The sequence below is a fragment of the Nyctereutes procyonoides genome, unplaced genomic scaffold (assembly GCF_905146905.1).
Source record: "Nyctereutes procyonoides isolate TBG_1078 unplaced genomic scaffold, NYPRO_anot_genome, whole genome shotgun sequence".
Lineage (NCBI taxonomy): Eukaryota > Metazoa > Chordata > Mammalia > Carnivora > Canidae > Nyctereutes > Nyctereutes procyonoides.
This window is the reverse complement of record NW_026575133.1, coordinates 28,005,829-28,019,909: the sequence shown is the minus strand read 5'-3', so window position 1 is coordinate 28,019,909 and position 14,081 is coordinate 28,005,829. Positions and strand designations below refer to the sequence as shown.

The 14,081-nt window shown below is 48.6% G+C and overlaps 1 protein-coding gene across 3 annotated transcripts in view; it reads left to right on the top strand.

Annotated features, from left to right (window-relative positions):
* CUNH10orf90 (chromosome unknown C10orf90 homolog) overlaps positions 1-10,270 on the top strand; it is a 206,944-nt gene extending 196,674 nt beyond the window's left edge. For all 3 annotated transcript variants that reach the window (XM_055300080.1, XM_055300079.1, XM_055300081.1), the window contains 3 exons: positions 5,824-5,887; positions 9,173-9,272; positions 9,362-10,270. In XM_055300080.1, the coding sequence (XP_055156055.1) occupies positions 5,824-5,887; positions 9,173-9,272; positions 9,362-9,400 (203 nt within the window). In that variant the 3' untranslated portion in view covers positions 9,401-10,270. The remainder of the gene's footprint in view (positions 1-5,823; positions 5,888-9,172; positions 9,273-9,361) is intronic.
* Positions 10,271-14,081: the final 3,811 nt, after the last annotated feature.

Here is a 14,081-nt window from a genome sequence, read left to right as displayed (position 1 = left end):
GATGCGGGGCGGGGGGGGGGGGGGCAGAAAGGATTTTCCAGAAATACAGGAATGGGCAATTTACCTTAGAAATTTTATTGAAAAAAACTGAAAACAAACCCCAAACCTCCTCTCTTTGAGTGTTAATGAAAGGTAAATACAACCAGGGTTCTCCTCGCTCCCTATCAGTGAATTGCAATAACAACGCTTCAAGGAAAATCCATAAACGGCCAATAAGCAGGCTGCAAATTGTTCTCACCAGTCACTTTAATTTCATAAAGGCAGAATTTCATTCAAAGAGAATTGATAGAGGCGGTTTTGCGGTATTTTTTTTTTTTTTTAACAAAGCGCATGCAGGGTGGTTTCCATTCCACGAAGTGAGGCCCCCAGTGGATCCTGTCGCACGGGGGCTTGAAGAACCGACTCTTGCTGCACACAGGTCCCGGTGGTTCTGCGGCATCCCCCACCACCACCCCCTGGGCCACCCTTCCTCCCCCCACCGTCAGCGTCAGCTCTTTTTTTTTTTTTATTTGTTTTTATTGAAGGTCGATTTGCCGTACTAAGATTCAGCTCTGCTTTCTCCTCCTGCCAAGCACCCCCAGCCCTGATCTTCCCCCCAAGGGCTGCCCACTCCCCCAGGAGCCCTCCACCCCATGCAGACCATTGGTCCCGGCTCCCAAAGGCCTTATTTTTCTGACTCTCACCCTGGGCTTTAAGCCCTTGGTCTTAGTGACCTTCATGTCTCTACTGCATAGCACCAAAGGGGTGGAAGCCTAGCAGGCATCTGGTGAACAGTCGCTCCAGCCCACAGTCTGGAAGTCGTCCCCATCCTCTCCCAGCCCACCACTCGCTTTGCCCACAGGCAGTGTCGGTGAAGCCAGAGCCCACCAACTTCGCCCTCGGAGCACTGCCCTCTCTAGCTCCCCCTCCAGGTGCCTGATTCCCTCCCCAGGGCCTATCTGTGGCTCTTCCATCTGAGTTTGTTTATGAACAGCCGCTGGCCAGCTTTTACCAACACTAATCAGATCTCCTGGTTAGAACCCCACGTGGTTCTCCATCTCGCTCACTTTTTTTTTTATTTTATTCATTTATTCATGAGAGACAGAGAGGCGGAGACACAGGCAGAGGGAGAAGCAGGCTCCTTGTGGGGAGCCCGATGTGGGACTCCATCCCAGGATCATGCCCTGAGCTAAAGGCAGACACTTAAGTGCTGAGCCACCCAGGTGCCCCCCCTTTTAAAAAATATTTATCTCTCTCTCACTTTGAAGAAATGCTCCTTACCAGGCTTGCAAAGCCCCTTAAGCTGGCTTACAAAACCCAGTACAGGTGGTTCCCAGTTTGGGTGCACAGTAGCATAGTCTGGAGATTCTGGTTTACATTTCCAGTGTCCAAACTCGGGCACGGTGCTCACAGTCCCCGGGGGCTCTCAGTAGGTGTGCCTGGCAGGGGGTTGGGTAGTGGTGCTGTCTTTCATCTTGTATCATCTGCTGGCCTGACTTTGCCTCATGCCTAGAGCCCTCCCTCCCTCACACTGCATCCATTGTGGCCCTCGCTGGTTCTCCCCACTGACCCCCTTCTCCCAGAGCCTCCCACAGCTGGTCCTATGTTCATCTGGGTTCTGGTTTCAATATCTCTTCCCCTCACCGCCCCAACCCCCCTTTACCATGTGATCACGTTTCATTTCCTTCCGAGCACTTGCCTGATACTTTGTGGCTGGTTTGTTAATCATTTAAATACCACACACACACCCCTCAACAAATGAGGTTCATTTTTTTTAATAAATTAATTTTTATTGGTGTTCAATTTACCAACATACAGAATAACACCCAGTACTCATCCCGTCAAGTGTCCCCCTCAGTGCCCGTCACCCATTCACTCCCACCCCCCGCCCTCCTCCCCCTCCACCACCCCTAGTTCGTTTCCCAGAGTTAGGAGTCTTTATGTTCTGTCTCCCTTTCTGATATTTCCCACACATTTCTTCTCCCTTCCCGTATATTCCCTTTCACCTTTATTCATATTCCCCAAATGAATGAGAACATGCACTGTTTGTCTTTCTCCGATTGACTTACTTCACTCAGCATAATACCCTCCAGTTCCATCCACGTGGAAGCAAATGGTGGGTATTTGTCGTTTCTAATGGCTGAGGAATATTCCATAAACCACAGCTTCTTTATCCATCATCTGTCGATGGACACCGAGGCTCCTTCCACAGTTTGGCTATTGTGGACATGGCTGCTAGAAACATCGGGGTGCAGGTCCCGGCGTTTCATTGCATCTGAATCTTTGGGGTAAATCCCTAACAGTGCAATTGCTGGGTCATAGGGCAGGTCTATTTTTAACTCTTTGAGGAACCTCCACACAGTTTTCCAGAGTGGCTGCACCAGTTCACATTCCCACCAACAGTGTAAGAGGGTTCCCTTTTCTCTGCATCCTCTCCAACATTTGTTGTTTCCTGCCTTGTTAATTTTCCCCATTCTCACTGGTGTGAGGTGGTATCTCATTGTGATTTTGATTTGTATTTCCCTGATGGCAAGTGATGCAGAGCATTTTCTCATGTGCATGTTGGCCATGTCTATGTCTTCCTCCGTGAGATTTCTCTTCATGTCCTTTGCCCATTTCATGATTGGATTGTTTGTTTCTTTGGTGTTGAGTTTAAGAAGTTCTTTATAGATTTTGGAAACTAGCCCTTTATCTGATATGTTATTTGCAAATATCTTCTTCCATTCTGTAGGTTGTCTTTTAGTTTTGTGGACTGTATCCTTTGCTGTGCAACAGCTTCTTATCTTGATGAAGTCCCAATAGTTCATTTTTGCTTTTGTTTCTTTTGCTTTCGTGGATGTATCTTGCAAGAAGTTACTGTGGCCAAGTTCAAAAAGGGTGTTGCCTGTGTTCTCCTCTAGGATTTTGATGGAATCTTGTCTCACATTTAGATCTTTCATCCATTTTGAGTTTATCTTTGTGTATGGTGCAAGAGAGTGGTCTAGTTTCATTCTTCTGCATGTGGATGTCCAATTTTCCCAGCACCATTTATTGAAGAGACTGTCTTTCTTCCAGTGGATAGTCTTTCCTCCTTTATCGAATATTAGTTGACCATAAAGTTCAGGGTCCACTTCTGGGTTCTCTATTCTGTTCCATTGATCTATGTGAACAAATGAGGTTCATGATGGTAGGATCTTACCTTTCTTTCTTCTGAGCAACCCCTGGTGATGTAGTAGTTGCTCATTAGATGTAAGAGGAAGGAGTACAAGAGAAACACATTTGGGGTTGGCCTCATGGGAAGTGGACTGGCATTATCAGTGCTTCCAGTATGTGGATTCTGCAATACGAGTCGGTGGCAGTGTTCTGAGGTTAAGAGCATGTGTGGACAGGGCTGGACTAATTTGGGCTGAAACCCAGCTCTGCCATTCACTCTTTCACTTCATGAACCTGAACAGGAAATAGCCCTTTGACTTCAGATTTCCCCAATCCTAAAATATGGAAAATCATGAGCAAGTCACAGGGTTGGTATGAAGATCACATAGGGAAGCATCCAATAAATGCTAGGAGTATTGTTATCAATAATAACAAGGACCCCCCCACCATGTCTGATGTGCCATTTCCCCCCTCTCCTTCCCCCCTCTGAGAGCCAGATAGAGTTCTATGTACTCTGGTGAGGTTGAGAGCCATCAGCAAGCCACTTGCTTTACTTCAAACAACTTCCTTCAGGCGCCAAGAACTCCTGCTTCTCTCTTTGGTCTCTCTATTCATCAGATGGGCTTGGTGGTGTTATGAAACCTTTAAGTCAGCAACGAAGGAGCACTTTCCCAGAGTGTGGGTGGAGCCCACCAGCCCAGGAGGGCCTGGCCGGCTTGGATGCCGGACCTACTTGTTTTGCACCTAATGTGGGCTGCAGGCCCTGAATTTCAATTCCTGCTGAGGCACAGCAGGCCACGAAGAGCTCAGAAAACAAAACAGTGGAGGTGCCAAAGAGCTCACATTTGCTTTTGTTTCCTCTTGGAAATAAAACCAAAGCTGCTTTGTGATATCAGGTGCTCTAGAGAAATAAACTTAAAAAAACAAAACAAAACAAAACAAAAAAAAAAGAATTTCCCAGAGTACACCACAAACCATTGGATTAAGATTATAAAAAATATCACAGATACGGCTTATAAGGTTTGTATTCCTTGGGAGCACCATTATCTGTCTGGGTTGACCACGCCCTAATCTCCAGTCCCTCCTAAGGAATGCTAATCCAGGCTTAACTCTTAATTTTTTGTAGAGGTTCCTTCTCCTGGCCTGAGTGGGAGTCTTCAAAGTCACACAACCGCTTTCCCAAGACCTGGTCGCCTTAAGGTGACACCCCATGTCTTTGGGAAAGTCATCGGGATGTTTCTGAAGCTTTCCTTTCTGGGGCGAAAGCCAAGGGTGGGCGCAATGGTGATGTTGACTGCTTCTTTCTCTCATGCCTTTCCAAACACTGGGGACGTTTTCTCTTAGCTGGGAAAATTCTTCTGATTTTTTTTTTCTTTTGTCTCCTCTCCTATTCCTCCTTGGAATCTTATCTTTGAAGTTAAGTAATGGTGCCATTTTTTATCCACTCATGTTCAATAACTAGACTACAAGCTCAGCCACCCTGTTGTTTCCAGTTTGTAAATCAGTAGCTGTGTTTTCTTTCTCTAGAGGGGAGAAATTCATTAGAATTCCTGTCTCTACCCCACCCTCGTGTATATTCGTGGAGAATTCTGCAAGCCTGAGAGGTCTTGCGTGACTCCACGGGAGCGCTGAGTGGGGGGAGAGGCCCACCATGGAGGAGATTGATAGGAACATGTGAGGTCTTCACTGGGGATCACAGGGAATCCACTTCAACTCTGTGATACTTAGCTAGGATGCTGAGGTGTCTGCCTGCTTGTGCTCAGTGGAGGAGGGGACCTGGTCCCTATCCAGGTGTTCCAGGAAGTGTGGAAGCTTCTCAGAGGTACTCCATGCAACACATACCCCAAGAGGATTTTTGTGTGACAGACTCTTGGCCAGTCTTTAGGGTCAAGAGCCTTGTGGTAGATGGAATTATTGCAGGAGGGTATTCACTATTTTTTTAAAAAATACATACCACACTCAAGTGTGCCATCTGTAAGCATCATTGTGATTAGTAATATGGACTTACGATGAAAAACATTCCAGACTCATAGTGATTAGAAGTGGGTAGTCCTGCAGGAGAATGGATGCCAAGGTTGAGTGTCCCTGACCGAGGGCTCCGGTTGTGAGTGTCCACTCCTGCTCTCGAAATGCTCTAATGATAGCAGGGAGATGTCCTTGTCCTTTGAGACAAGAGCCTAGTGTGGAGATCTTTCACCTGACACCCAGGGCCCTGCACCCAGGGTGACACTTAAGCACATTTTCTTTTTTTTTTTTTAAATGCTAGCGTTTCTTTTTTTTTTTTAATTTTTATTTATTTATGATAGTCACACAAAATGAGAGAGAGAGGCAGAGACACAGGCAGAGGGAGAAGCAGGATCCATGCACCGGGAGCCCGACATGGGATTTGATCCTTGGTGCTGCCCCCCCCCCCCCAAGCACCGTGACTATTGCTATCTGAGCACATGCAAGGGTCACTGTCTGCAAAGTATGTTAGATGGTAACCTTGTGTTTCATGACGGTATTTATTGCCAAGACCAATCTATTGGTTGTCAATTTTAATATAACCGTTTACGGTGTCTGAGTGTCTACTATGTCCTGCAGTATCTGCAGCAGGGCAGGGCTTAGACTGAGGATCAATAGCAAAGTGTGTACTAAGTCCACTGTAGTGTTTCTCTAGAATGTGCCGTATCCACACCTTCCAAAATTAATCCTCTTTCTCTTTCATTCCAGATAACTTGTTCAAACCCAAAGAAAGGTACATTTCAGAGAAGGAGATGCACATGCGATCTAAAAGGTACTTGGTTATTGTGTGAGATCGAAAAATGTGGGGGGAGGCGGGGGAGGGAGTCTGATGCGTCCAGGCGCTGTCCAGAGGAGTCACTATTTCCAGGTCCAACTTTAATGTCTTGAGGTCTTCTTGGCCGTGAGTTTGAAAAGCTGGCTAAGAGAAGTATAGTTGTCCAATTGCACCTCTGAATGTTAATGCCGTCCTTGGAAAAGCCTTAGGAAAGCGGTGGGTCTTGGATTCTGAACTGGTCCAGTAATTGGTCTCTAAGAGACCCCCAGACTCGTAATGGGAATGCTTCTGCACACGCTCATCGTCTCTGTGGGCAGGTGATGTGTGTCGCCATGTACCTTTGAAGGTGATTTTATGAGGAGAGAGGCGGTTTTTCCTGAGGGCCTTGACAGTGGCAGAGCCTGCAAGAAGAGAGTCCAGACTTGGAAGCCTGTGGCACATGGGAGCCAGCAAAGCCACCGCGGGCCACACGCTGGCCTTCCTGACGCTGCATCCCCGGCGGGCCTGGCGGCCCTGCTGGTGCAAACTCCCCTGTTCTGCTTGGCTGCTTGCAATTCCAGACCCCCACAATTTCACCGACCTGATGCACACAAAGGCGGCCATTCTTTCTGAGCCCTGGCCTCCTACCCAAAAGGCAAGAACTCAGTAGTGTTGGCCAAGTTCATGCAAGTAAAATGTCATTTGTTTATAGTAAAGTATCTAGCACTGGGACGTACTCTAATAATTACACCCAATTGATAGCAAGCTTAGGAAAACCGCTGAAATAGGAAGAATATATTTCTCCACAGTCCAGGCACAAAAAATCTCTGCTTTTAGCATGACCGAATTGTTTCCATGATAATTGGCCAACTTTGATCATCTGCCGTGGGGGGGGGCCCTTTGTAAGTCAAGGAGTGGAAGTGACAAGAAGGGGAGCATCTTATTAGCCACCTGATTCACGGATTCACGGCGTTCTAACTGGGGGCGCTGAGGGGCCACCGGGTTTTCAGACTTGCTGTTTGAGAAGTGCAGAGTTGTGTTCTTTTTTCAATTTTGTGAGAAAATTCAGCTGAATCTTCCCCTCCCGGTCCCTAAACCCAAAGCTGCTATTTCAGAGCCTTGCAATGAAAATGCTAGATCTCAAAGCAGCATTCAGGGTCGACAGGATCGCCCTGTGGCTTTCCAGAAGAGGAAACCAAGGCTCAGGGAGGATGCAGGAGCTAGGTTATGGTGTATGCCCTGGATGGAGTCTGTACTTGGGTTTTCACTACATCCTGGGTGGGCTCTGACCCTGGCTCTCAGACTTCACTCACTCACAATCACAATGGACCTTTCTTTTCTTTTGTATTCTTTGTCTTTAGTTGTATTGTTAAATCACATTTTCATTTTAAAAATTCAAACAGTAGAGAAAAAGCTGAAGTCTAAGTCCACTGTCTCCCCCTCCTACCTCCTACCCCACTTCCCTGAGCCCAATCCTTTCCCCAGAGACCCACAGTTATCACCTTCTGTGTATTCTTCTTGGCCTTTCTCTCTGCTTGGAAACTGACTTTTATTTGTACATCTACAATTATCTAATTTTAAATCATAAATGGGGTCATACCATATAAATTATTTTCCCATAGCTTACTTTTTTTGCTTTATGACATGTGAGTTCTTTCTGTGTCAAAAGATACAGGCATAGATGATTTTTCTCATTGGTTCTCACTCTCTGCTGAGTGGGGCATGGTATGGATGTACCATAATTTATTTAGGAACCCCTTTTAACAAAATACTACATCAGACACTCCAGGAGTGACACCTAGGAATTTTTATCTTAAGCTGCCCACACGATTCAGATGGTTCGTATCCAGAAGACGGCCTTCTGCATCTGAAGGGATTTCCACTGTGGAGCTTTGGAACATTCAGCTTCCTACTGATTCCTTATCGTCTACATCCCTGGCCCTTTCCAGGATAGTTCCTGGACATGGAAACTGTGTGTGTTTATTTACTCATTCACACCATATCAGTGGAACAAGAATTTCCCAGACACTTTATGCTACATGGTTTGGGGAGAGTAGTGCATAGAGAGAGAGTCCGAGCTTCGAATCCCAGCCCACCCTTAGCCAGCTGAGGGACTTTACACGAGTCTCCCATCCTCGCTGGGGCTTGCCTTCCTCAATATACTCCTAACTCTGGGAAACAAACAAAGGACTGCAGAAGAGGAGGTGGGTGGGGGGAATGGGGTAACTGGGTGACGGGCACTGAGGAGGACACTTGATGGGATGAGCCCTGGGTGTTATACTATATGCCGGCAAATTGAGCTTAAATTTAAAGAAAGGGGGAAAATGCGGGGAAAAATCATACTCTGGAGGACACAACATGCCTCTTTCAACTGTTGTGAGGATTGAGAACATTTATGCCAGGCGATTAGCCTCATGCTCAGTAACCAGGATAAGGTCAGCTGCTAATATTGTCATCAGTAATGTTTTTATTCATTAGTTATTATTGTAACCGTAGAACCTATTAAACAAATTTTGTCTGGCTTTCAGACATGAGAGAAAATGAAAAAAAAAAGCGTTTATCCGAGTGCCATGTATACAGCAATCCCAGAGCTCAGCTGCAGTCCTTCTACTGTGGGTTCTTGCAGAAATATCCTTTGGCGTCCGTACACAAACAGTTTCCGTTAAGAGGTAGGAAAGAAGGGTCCAGAAGAAGGTCTCTTGGGCCCTGCTCGTAACTCAGAAACTCTTGATTTTACACCAGGACCAAAACACAATACTTTATGCCTGAGACGTGTCTGGAAGCACTTGAATTGGGAAGGCAACAGGTTAAGAGGTAGACATACATTTACATGTGTGATCTTCCAGGACGGCTCCTGCTACTTCCATTTATTCCCTGCTCCTTTTCTAAGTCACGGGAAAGTGTCCAAAAACTGTGTAGCAAAAAGGTATCTGGGGCAAGTTTACACGGAGTGGCCAAGCGGCGGATTTGGAATCTCCCACTTTATGCAAGCGAGTCATTAATTATCTCAGAGAGACTGGAGGGGCAGAGAAGTGACTGCCCCACGGACAGGTGGCCTCCCCGCTCTGACCCGGGGCGGGGGGGGACCCATGGACTGTTGGCGTCGTCACAGCCCCCCCGGCCCGTCCTGGGGCCTGTCGGGGCAGCCCTGGGACTCGGCGTCTCGCAGATCCGAGATGGCCCATCCGCAGCTGGCCTTGCCTTTGAAATGGAAGAGCCTGTCGCCAGGACAGGACACAGACCCACCACAGGCACACACGGTGTCTCGCCACCACTCAGAGGGTTTTTCTGACTCTGTTTCAGAATCTATAATAACTTGCCGGAAGTTAAAAAGAAAAAAGAGGAACAAAAGAAGAGAGTGATCTTACAGAGTAACCGACTCCGCGCTGAGGTCTTCAAAAAGGTAATGGCCCGGCCGCCAGCAGGTGTGACGTGTGTGTGGCGCGCAGATGCTGACCCTGAACCTGACGTGTTTGTCTCCTGCTTCCCTAGCAATTACTGGACCAGCTCCTTCAAAGGAACGCGGTCTAACCACAGGCTGCCCTGCTGACCCGCTACCTGGCCCTGGGATGACTTCAAACACTGGATCAAGCATTAAACTTAGCATTATCTTCATCATATGAAACACTTTTTTTTTTTTTTTTTTTTTTTACCCATAAGGGAAAACATAGCTTCCTGAATTGCTTACCCAAACCGCACAGAAACAGTAACCCTTGAGGGAGCGGGTCGGCAGGCCATCAAGGGGTGACCCACGTGATGTGAACCGGTAGGAACAGGCTCCTCATTTTTCCAATTTGGAATTGACCTTTGGCTTCTGATGTTTGCCCCCACCATTCCCACTGAGGCAGAAAGGCCTTACACGGTTCCACGGGCCTAGATCCCAGGGGGTTATTTTTGTTCATCGGATTTTTGGTACCCGCATCTATCACTTTTTCGGTGTCAGTCCCAATATTTGCCAGTTCAGCCAACTCCAGACTTTGGGTCAGCACCCAGGATGTTTAAAAACTCCCTGGATGTGTGGGCCGCGTGCTGCTGGAAGCTGACCGTGGACGCAAGCAGGTGCTCCGTCCGGGACTCGGGAACGTGCAGTCTGTTTGTCTGTGACCCCGGGGTGGGCAGGGCCGTCCTCACTACCCCACCCCACTCTGACTGCTTCTCTCCATTGATAGAAAGTCTGTTTCCACAGGAGCTAGGGGAGCAGAATCGGTGGGAGAAAAATTATAGGTAACTTCAGTGTTTCCTGCAAAGCCCCCTCCTCCCAAAACAAAAGCTGTGTTGCTAAAGGTGGCCTGAGGGCCCCGGCTCTGCCATTTGCTCTTCCAACGTTGACGATGTTCATTATTTATACATGTGTGTTTGGGGAGTTAAGAACTAACTAGTTTTTTATCAAAAATGGAAATAAATGCGGTTATTACAAAAATGGGAATGTCGCTCTGCTGTGTATTCTCTGTTATGAGTGAAGCTGCTGTGGAGGATGCTTGTTGATAAATGAGATCACGGCCAGTGGGGGCCTCTAACCCACTCCTCTGCCACCTTCTTACCACCACAGCACCCAGGTCAGGAGCCCCTGCCCCCCCGAGGCCCTGGAGAGAGAGAGGCCCCGGGTTGTCCCCAGAGAGCGGGGGTGAGAAAACAGGGAAACTGGAGAGCGAGGGTTAGGATCCCAAAGGCCTCTGATCTCACTAGGAATCACCCCAGAATGCGGGGAGGTTGGGGAGACTAAGCAGGAGCCCTACTGGCAGCTCTGTCCCCAGACTGGGGATGTCACTCACTTTCCCTCCTTCCAGGGCTGCATACACCGCCCCCTTTCAGGAATGCCTTTCATTTATGTATCTACTAGAAAATTGCTTAAAAATTCAGCCTTTGGGTTCTGTCCTGACACCATCCCCTCTGCCCTGCCCTCCAGGATGGATTGGTGCTTCGCCCTTTGGGCACATCGTATCAGAACCCACCGACCAGAGATGATAGAACAACACAGCAGGGAGCAGACTCTGGATTCAGATCTCAGCTGCTTTGCTCCGCAGTCTGCGCCCCTAGACCAGGTTATCGGTCTGGATCCAATCAGGGGAGAGAAACCACATGGTAGCTTGGCCAGGGATGTGCAATGTATATGACTATTTACCATAACGGAGCTGCAGGAACAAGGGATCGGCCAGCGAGAGGGAGAAGGAACTGCAAAGCATGCAGGTAGGAACCGTGCAGAAAAGGAGCATCCCTGCCCATAAGGAGCATCCTCTCCTGTCCTGGGCTGAAGCCTAGATAGGATGGAGAGGGAATGATTGTGGCTCAGCAGGTGACAGGCGTGCCTGTGGTCCCTGCTGATGGATCTTGTTGAAAATCCACCCTCTAGAATTTGCTGGAAGCCAGCTGTCTAGGATGCATGTGGAAGCCATGTTACTCTGCTGCAGGATCGACTGAGGGGGTGCCGGGGAAGCAGCCACCACCTGACCCACAGGAGCCCACAGAGCCGACTGTCCCAGACCTAGGAAGCAGCGCCCTTCTGTCCCACAGCGTCCCTGTCTCCTTTACCAACAAAGCTTAGCATTGTGCCCGCAAGTGGCGGGAAACCATTTAGAGGGCCCAGATCCATCTCAACGGTAGGCAAGAGGGGCAGCTCTGCAAGGGTGAGATCACACCATCAAACACTGGCCCAGCAAGTTCCTTAGCTTTTCTTGTGTTTCTTTACTATCTTCAGAGAGTTTCCAAGCTTTTCCTAACCGGTAACTTAAATCCAGGGCCCAACCATTTCTAGACTGTTCTAGGGCACTTGCTAAGAAGTGGGTTGATGTCACTTAGCAACTAAATATCTCAGAATTCCTGCATGCAGCCAACTTCCAAAAGTTGCCGGTGAAGAGTTTACCCCCTTTGTAAAGCGGATGCCAGGTCTTAAAATCTAAATAGTAAGAAAGAGTCAACTTGGGATCGAATGCCCTTAGACATTTCGTAACTAAGGGCCCGGAGGTGGAGTCCGGGTAGGAGTTTGTGATGTCTGGCTCCAGCTGGTCTGTGCTCCGGGGCAGCCAGCTCAGGCCAGGGCTGCAAGGGAAAGTCCTGCTTTCTGCTAAACTGAATTTTTTCCCCTGTTGTTTGTTTCGTGATGCGGATGAGTAGTTTGGATATCCTGCATTCCCTTTCTGTCTTAATAAGGTTATAACAGAAATATAATAGTGTTAGAATAAATATGGAAGTCAGGTCTTGAGATCTAAGAGACACCCCTTATGTCTCTCTCAGGAGCTGGCTGCCCCAGTTGCCTGATTCTCTTCTTAAAATGAGACTTCAGGAAAGACTTCAATGATTTTGAAATCCTAAGTAGAGTCTACCTTTGTCACTTCAATAATCAGATTCATCCTGGAGCTGATTTCTTTGCATCTGAGCATATTTGGGTTCTGGCCTTGGAACGGTTCTCCGGCGATACAGCAGGTAGCAGGAGCCGAAGATGTGCAGCTGACGGTTCGTGAGCTCGAACCCAGCAATATTTTAAATAATTTGAGCTGGACAGCTGGTAACAGGACCGGCCTGTCTCACCGTGGTCTCCATGACTTCATGTCGAAAGAGAAATTCCTATTTTGGTATTTATCCTTTCTGCCAGCTGGTAATGGAATAATGGAAAAACAATTGCCTTGGTTTTTTTTTTTTTTTTTTTTTTTTTTTTTTTTTTTTTTTTTTTTTTTTTTTTTTTTTTTTTTTTTTTAAGCCAGCACGGATTGCCAACCAAACTTCCTGGAAGCTGTGTGCTCCCTGAGTGAGTCAGCAAATGCTTGCTCACATGAAACGAGGCTCTTTGAAAGAACCGTTTGGGGAACGCCAGTGGCTGAAGGGTGGTTGCAAAGGCTCTTGCCTGGGAAGCAATTCCCATTTCGACACCAGGCGTAAGAATCGCCGGCTCTGGACCTGGACCCATCTCCGATGCCCCACGCTCTGAGATTGAGGCCGGCCAGGTGCGGAAGGACGAGACGATGAGGCCACCCGGCAGGTGGCTGTCCCCAGTGGGGACCCCGGCCTTCTGGGCTAAGGGAGCAGAAACGGGGTGCGGGAATGACTCCCGGGGGCTCTGTGTGAGAGCGTTGGTGGGCACACTGAGAGCAAAGGAAACGATCTGTAGAGTGATTAAAACGAGTCTATCGGCAGAGGCTTGTGCCTCGTGTGCCCTTTCGTGGGTAGGTGAGAGCTGCCCGCTGGGGCGGCTGCAGAGCCCCTGGGTGGCTGGCAGCGAGCTGGCCCGGCCCTCACCGGGGACCCACGCAGGCTGGCAACCTCTCTGCATTTCTCCCCTCCTCTGTCTGTCCCGAGCTGCCAGGACATGTCCCCGCTCATCAGGAGAGACAGTTGTTAGAAAACTCCGTGGGATTCCCTGGGCGTCCCCCTTTCTCCTCGCAGTCGGGCTGCTGGGTCCCCAAGTGCCGGGCTCCTTCCCGCAAATGTTTTCTCCACCTGGAACCTAGCAACGGCCTTGGCAAGCCTCCACTCCAACCGAGGGGTTTTGTTTCAAGTCCGTCGGCTGCCTCCAGCACAGTTCTGATCCCGAGCCCCCCAGAGACTGAGGGGGTTGTCTGGGGTGAGTGTAGGGGAGGAGGCGCTGAGAAGCATCCATTTCTTCTCGAGTCTCTAAGCAGCTGCTCGCGTCCCCTTTCTGGATGCTGCGGGCACCTGCCGGGCTGCAGCCAAAGCGTGACTTCAAGCTAAGATCTCTCAGATCTTAGCACATCAGAGGCTGGAAGCGGTGTGGGGGGTGGGGGTGGGGGGGAGGGAGCCTTTACTTTCCTCTAGGATCTTCAAAAATGCTGGCTTATTCTTCTCCAAGCCTAAGGAGGAAGAGAACCAAGTTTATGGCCTAAACTGCAGAGAAAAACAGTCATGAGTTTCTTTGAGTCTTTTTGATGACACAGCACCAGGAGGGAGAGATGGAAAAGCGTCTGGGGGATGACTTTGCTGACCTGCCTGACACAGGGCAGCAGCTGGAACTGACGTCAGAGAGAAGGTATTACGACCGTCCCCCGTGTTAAGCACATACCATGTGTCATATCCTTTCATCAAAGCCAGCGGGGCTGCTGCTTGCCTGCTGATGTCCGGGAGAGGGGAATGAGGCATCTTTCACTGCTGCCGATTTCTGAGGAAGTAAAGCCACAGTTATGTGTTGTATCCACTGTGGTTCCTTGTGACTCATGTCGTGACACGGATACCAGAGGGGTTTGTGATGACCATCCACGTACCA